The 7,148-nt window shown below is 38.9% G+C and overlaps 1 protein-coding gene across 1 annotated transcript; it reads left to right on the forward strand.

The window, feature by feature from the left end:
• The first annotated feature begins 5,002 nt into the window (after nt 1-5,002).
• On the forward strand, nt 5,003-6,564 carry LOC107772739 (glycine cleavage system H protein, mitochondrial). The gene is made up of 4 exons (XM_075219240.1): nt 5,003-5,268; nt 5,385-5,473; nt 5,843-6,013; nt 6,114-6,564. Exons 1-4 carry the CDS (start codon nt 5,166-5,168, stop codon nt 6,237-6,239), a joined length of 489 nt encoding a protein of 162 aa, XP_075075341.1. The 5' UTR covers nt 5,003-5,165; the 3' UTR covers nt 6,240-6,564.
• The last annotated feature ends 584 nt before the right edge of the window (nt 6,565-7,148 follow it).

Raw genomic sequence — 7,148 nt, forward strand, 5'->3', positions numbered from 1 at the left:
TCATCATCAGTATCAAGGATGTCTGCTTTGGCTTCATCCAAGGTTTTTCTCCTCATATAATACATAGCGTATATTATTTCAAAAATGAGGAAATCTTCTTGGAACTGAAGTTTTGACTTTAGCTTGTCAACCTCGGCTCGAAAACCATGTCGCTCGGATCTTGTGGCACCAAGGCTAAGATTGAGATCACGAATTGTAGATATATGAACCCGATTTTGCTCCATGATCTTCTTAAACCTCTCTTCCATATGGGCTCGATTCTCTTGGCGGCAGCAACCTCTTGGGTTTTGGAGCTCAAAGCTGCTTCCAAGGTATTTACTTACTCAACGGAGGCAGACTCGCACTCGGTAGCAGCAAGAGCAGCATCTTGAAGCTCAGCCCATCTAGCCTTAGCATTTTGAAGTTGTGCGTGTAGCTGAGTGGATTCTTGGTTGTGGGCCATCACTTTATTCTCACTCTGGTGCAATCGAGCCTCAAGCTTGGCCACTTTAGCAGCTTTTGCCTCCACCACTGGGAGGCATGAAGCAAGTTGATTCCTTTCAGCCAACAGCTGATCCCGTTTGAACATAAGTCCTTCTTTATTAAGGATAAATCTCTGAAAGCCCTCGGATGCAAGGAAGTTGGCCTGCAAAATGTATATAAATGTCAAAAAACCAATTATAACAGATAAACAAAGAACAAGTAGCAAGAGAACTAGTGCGGTACCATTGCCGCATTGTGCATGGCGTTGTTTAATATGCACTTTCCAGAAAGGGAGAGAATTTTCTTCTTATATTTTTTTTGAATCCAGCGGCTTCAGGTAATTATCAAGCTCCACCGGCTTAGATAGTAGATGGAACCCCTTCGAAATTGAGAGAGTGACACTCCACATTCCTCGGGGATTTGGAGAAAGGGGTGAGTAATTGTGCCCAAAATTCCCGTAGTCAGGGGATTAGGGAGAAAAACACCCTCCTCTCGGGCATTTGCGGCCGACGGAGAAGATGCAGCGGATGCTGGTGGCGTAGAAGTAGCTGGTGTAGAGGGGCATGAAGTTGTTGGTGTTGCAGGTTGAGAAGCAGATGCAATATAAGCAATGTTAATTATCAGTGGCTCATTAACCGAAGGCATAAAAAGCCAGGTTCCGAACTCCTTGGACCAGGAACAATAACGAGGATAGGACAGCGGGAGTTGGCATTATCTACCAGATCCATCTCACCCCATGGTTCTTGGGCCTCTTCATTGGTTAGTTCTAAAAGCTCTCCTAGTTGAGCAGTATGTTGAGCTGATGAAGATCGTTGTCTCCATTGAAGGGAAGCCTCTTTATCACTAGCTTCCCCATCATCTTGCAGCAATCTCATAGCCTCCACAGGATTAGCCAAAACCTCGACTTCGGGGTAGGTAATGGAGCCCTTTGGGAGTCCTGAATCAAACAAAAAGGTATGTTTGGCAAATTTACTTATGTACATACAGAGGCAGAAATTAGAAGGAACCAGTTTATCGTGATTCTTGGCCTTCCATCCATATTTGGGGGCCATCTCCTTCCACCAGTGGGTTCTGGCATAGTAATATCTAAAATCTTTTGAATTCATTGGTCCATGCCTTCAACCATTTTAGGTGTCCACAGAGTAACTAAAATAATGGAAACAAAAGGGTAAACAATGACAGGAACAATCTTTTTACCGAGAAAGAGATGATTAGATTACAAACTTATGCGAACAACTCTATGACTTGAGAAAGGATGGAGTTATGGATGGAATGATATCCCTAGTAGCAATGATGACAAATCGCTCCATCCATCCATGATCATTCATTGTCTTCATCCACGCTGGTAAGAAGGGCGTGGTGGCCACGTTTACTGAAATTTATTACTCCCTCGCAAAAAAATGGGGGAGTAAAGGTTCATCATATGTGCCAGGGTTAGGGTTTTTCCCGTCTCCGTGCACAACCGGCATAGACAAGCCACCGTTTGCCACATAAAAGGGATTACTTGTTCCAAGTAGACCTGGTACTAGTGGTATAACTCCAAGATCACGGGTTCAAGTCCCCCTCTACAAGAAAACGGGCTCAAAGTGAAAGGGTACGTATAGACATACGTAAAACCTTTCTCGGTGAAGATAACCCGCTCAACCAGGTTAGGAGCAATGATGTTTAGGTCTGGGCAGTTACAATTATCCCTCATAGTAGGAATACTGGAAGGGCAAATAGAAGAGTGATACTTGCTAACAGCTCAAGTTCGAGGATGCACAGAAGGGAGCTTCTCTTGGAAGTCATTAACAGTGGTCAAGTGTTTGGGTATGATGGTGCTTACCGTGGGAGGATTAGCATCGACATCAACCTCTTTATCCTTGCTTATCTTCGGGCCTCCACCTAAGAGAAGAGAAGAGTTTTTAAAAGACTCGATAAAGGAAGACATAATAGTAAGAAGGTGGTAGAGGTTTTAAAGAAAATCGGAAAGAGATGAAAGCAGAAGAAGGTTAAATGCAGAGAAGATAGTGAACTTATGAAAATTTTAGAAGTGAAAGAGGTAAAGTGATAAGTATAAGTAAACATATAGATGGCCAAAAACTTTGGTCATGATTACCTCGAGAACTAGCAAAAATATCGCTAAATCGAGGGGCAACATGTGTTCGGGGTATTAAATGCGAGGAGACGTGCGTTAGAGACTGTTCAAAAGGATTTTCCTCCAAGAAAGGAATCATCATCAACTTCCCGATGATAGAAGGATGTGTCACCGGAAGGCAGTAGGACTATCTGTATAAGGTAAAATTGGTTTATATCAAGTGACCAATTAATAGGGCGACATGTGGAACTGAAGACAGATAGAGAATAAATTGCATAGTAACCGGTACCGGGAACAATAGCTACAAGTGACATCAAGATGAACCCGAAGGGAACATGATTAACGTGAACAAAATCAAATGCTTGCTATCGGATATCATGCGATGAAGAATATTTCCTTGTATTAAACAGGTAGTTGTTGTAGAGAATATTTGCAGTCATGGCCTACCATTACATATTCATCAATGGCCTCTTTATTGTCATTTAAGAGGGGTTTGATCCTAGGATCTTGTTTCCCTAGGTATAGCTATAAATAGTAGATTCAACAATCATTGTAGGTCACGAAATCTTTGAGCAAAACTTATGTTGCATTCTGTTCTCAAGCTAAATAAAATAACTTTACTTTCTGTTTTATATTGCTCTTACTACTGTCATTGGAGGCATTTCTCCCGGACCAGGCTTGCCATTTCTTTCAATTATAATCGCTAAGTCTTACTTTTAATCTAATTTATTTATCATTTTGGATCAAACCAGTTCGCTTGTCTAGAGACCACATAACAAATTCAACTGTATTATTTTACGAGTAAACAGTTTTATTACTATGGTAAGAAAAAACCCTCTTAATTTGTCAGCAGATTTGCCGGCTAATTTCTCCTTTCTAATGGAGCTTTTTCGTTGCCCCGGCCTCATGAGTCATCGCCAGAGGCTCGACCTCCACGTGATCATTCCTCCCGTCCTCCACAAGACCGTTCTCGATACCGTCTTGTAGATGAAAGTTCATCAGATTATTATACTGTTGTAGAAAACACTTCTTGACCAATACTTTGATATACTTTAAACTAGACTAATAGAACTAGTTTTGAATTAGATTGAACAATTTTGAAATTATTGTAATTACTTAGTTTTTGCTTCGTTTTGGATTGTGATGTTTAATTGAACCATAATTTGTTAGTTTTAAAGTATTAATTGGGTGTTTGGTTGTTATTGTTGTTATTGTTGGATGTTTGGTTGGATTTATGGTGAATTAGGGGTTGTATGTGATGAATTGGTGCTTATTTGATATGAGTTGGGGGTATTGGTATGTTGTTTTTATTTGGCAGATGGTGTAGCTACCAAAACATGCATTTTCTACCAAAATTAATCCTAGAAAACTGACCAACCTTGGACGGTAATTAATAAAAAAAAAATTTAATTGCAAAATACTGATACTGACTAATGTTGGTCGGTTAATGCACATTGAATTCCCAAAAATTCAGTATTACCGACCAACTTTGGTCGGTAAGCTGGCTGCCCTGTCCAGATTACCGACCAGCGCTGGTCCGTATTTTTAAATTTGAATTATTTATAAAAAAAAATATTTTCAATAGCGGCCAAATCAATAAATTTAAAACACCGACCAATGTTGGTCGATAAAATTAAATTATTAAAAAATAACATTCCGACCATTGTTGGTCAGTAAGTCAATTAAATTGTCAGATGGTCGTGTAGAGCATACCTACCAATGTTGGTTGGTAATTTCCGACCGACTTTGGTCGGTATGCTCTTCCGACCTTCAAAATACCGATCATACGTTAATGGTCGCGTTTTGGACGATTATTGACCTTTACTGACCGACTTTGGTCGGTTTTTGTGGACGGTTTTTCCCGAATTTCTAGTAGTGATATAAGAACGAATGACATGCAAGTTGCTAGTGGAGAATGTAGCGTACTATCGACGGGTTCAACTGAACTCATAACTTTGACGCGGAGTAAAAATTTATATGTAAAATTTTATTAAAATTACAAAATAGTAGATATGAACTTATAACTTTTAAAATATAATTGATTCAATGCTAAAAACTTTAAAAGTTGAATCCATAGGATTAAAATTCTGAATTCGCGTTATGAAATTGCAACATATCAAGCCATTCTGATGAGGACAAAACTTGACGATGTTAAAAACTAACTTGTCCTGCTTGGGTGGACTAATATTATCTATAATCCAAAAAACAAAACGAGAAAGAAAGGCCAAATCTTATCTTACCTTTGTTGATCTATGTGAAGTGACAGCTCTTTTCATTAACAAACATATTAAAATAAGAGCTTGGAAAAATGAAATTTTCTAATGTTGCTTCAAAGTTGATAACGTACTCCCAAGACATTATCACAAACCGAAATAATAACATAGCAATAAAATATAAAAAGATTTTAAGGCCACCCATTCCAGTTACTATTTATTAGGTATCCGTTGTAACTTTTGCTGGTTAATTATTATACCATAATTTCTTCCTGGTCACAGACTTATTCAGTTCATAGGATGAGGTTTCTATTTTCCACCGTTCATCTAAGATAATAAAAACTAGAAGTATATAGCAGTAACGTTTCTTGTTCTTCTTCTTCTTTTGTGAAGGAAGAAATAAATAGAAAAATATGGCTTTGAGAATGTGGGCTTCTTCAACGGCCAATGCACTAAGAGTCTCCAGAACCAATCTAGTTGCCCCCTCTTTTTCTCTTTCCAGATGCTTTTCAACTGGTAATTAATCATGCACAATTCATTGCAGTTTTGGGTATATTATTATTACTTTCAGAAGTAGTATTATGGTTGTTTTTGTTTTCACTTCAAATTTCTTAGAAATGCTAGCTTTGCAGTTCTTGATGGGCTGAAGTATGCATCTTCACATGAATGGGTGAAGCATGACGGTTCGGTGGCCACTGTTGGCATCACTGATCATGCTCAGGTTCGTCTAATTCTGCTTAATGCTCATTATATCCTCTAAGGGATTGCAAATGCTAATCCGAAATCCAAATATATCAATTAAATGAATAACATATGTATGGCATATATAATGCCAACAACTGCTATATATGGTCTACTTATGCTTGTCTATGAATTATAGACAATCCATTTGACTGAAAGAGAAAAGGATAATTGAAGTAGAGGTATTTGAGTGTGTGTCTATTAGTGATGCAATTCAAAGGAGATACATGTTGGATTGTATATCAGAAACAAATTCCTGTAGGATGATGTGTGTACGAAACAGTTTCAGACTTTCAGTTAAGAGATGTTTAAGAGTGGAAGTTAATTTTCAAACATTTGGATGTTTTAGGACCATCTTGGAGAAGTAGTGTTTGTTGATCTACCAGAAACTGGTGGTTCTGTTTCCCAAGGAAGCAGCTTTGGAGCTGTCGAAAGTGTCAAAGCCACCAGTGACATTAATTGTCCTATCTCGGGCGAGATTGTTGAGGTCAACACAAAGCTTACTGAAACGCCTGGCTTGGTAATTATCAGATTGATAAGAAATTGATAGTTCAATTACCAGTTGGTTGAAATGTCATTTTTGTATTATCTTATTTCCATTGTTACTTTGTGCAATCAAGGTGAATTCAAGCCCATATGAAGATGGATGGATGATTAAAGTGAAGCCAAGCAGTCCATCAGAATTGGAATCTTTGATGGGTTCCAAAGAGTACACAAAATTCTGTGAAGAAGAGGATAGCCATTAACACCTGAAGGTGCTTCTTGATCCAACTTGGATTAACTGGCGTGCTTAAGGTTGATATTGTTATACAAATTTCCAGTCAAATAAAACTGTTCAAGCATCAAAATATTTTCCACTTGTCGCGTAGCATCTTTGGCTATGCTGTTCCATGATTTGATTTTTGTAATTAAGACCATCTTGCCCTCTCTTTCAATTCTTCCTGTTAAATAGATGTATCACCAACAACTACACCTCCATCCGAAACAAGTTGGGGTCGGCTATATGAAACCTCACTTACCATGTTACACCATTTTAACTCATTTGTTACATAAATGTATCTTTTCTGAAAATTCATGTGAAACTTTCATGATATTCACAGGAAATTTACATATAAGGCAATCAGAATGGTGAAATCGTTTATTCAGTTACATAAATATAATCATCATTTATACTTTTGTATGAAGTAATGAGCAAATAAGATTTACATGTATGGTTGAAGAATAGGAATGCAAGATAACAGAACATTTACCTGTAGTTGAGAAGAAAATAATGTAGGAGAACTGAAATTTCAAGCCTGGCCAAGTCTGCACCAGGACAAAACCTGCGTCCGGCTCCAAAGGCAAGATACTGCCCAGGCTTGGTTCTACAAAAATGAAGATAGCTGTCATGTAAGAATTTGCCCTGTAATCACTTACATAGATGAATGTGTATACGGCAAATCCGGGGGCCCGATTTCCCTGTCATAAGGTCGCCTCGCGGTCATGCTCCTCGATGCTCGAAGCCAAGGTCGAGACTCACCCTCGGGGGTCGTCAGGTACCGGTCCGAAGGGCATCGCGTTCCAACGGCTATGGCAGGCTACAACATGCGAGAGGGAAGTTCCCAAGGCATACGGCTTAATCTGACAAAACTGACCTACCCGGGGGCCTATTTCAA

Source organism: Nicotiana tabacum, chromosome 8 (assembly GCF_000715075.1).
Source record: "Nicotiana tabacum cultivar K326 chromosome 8, ASM71507v2, whole genome shotgun sequence".
NCBI lineage: Eukaryota > Viridiplantae > Streptophyta > Magnoliopsida > Solanales > Solanaceae > Nicotiana > Nicotiana tabacum.

Coding starts and splice junctions, on each gene's coding strand:
- LOC107772739 (XM_075219240.1), top strand. CDS start 5,166: ATGGCTTTGAGAATGTGGGCTTCTTCAACGGCCAATGCACTAAGAGTC. Junction 5,474..5,842: donor GCATCACTGATCATGCTCAG/GTTCGTCTAATT, acceptor TGGATGTTTTAG/GACCATCTTGGAGAAGTAGT. Junction 6,014..6,113: donor TTACTGAAACGCCTGGCTTG/GTAATTATCAGA, acceptor TGTGCAATCAAG/GTGAATTCAAGCCCATATGA.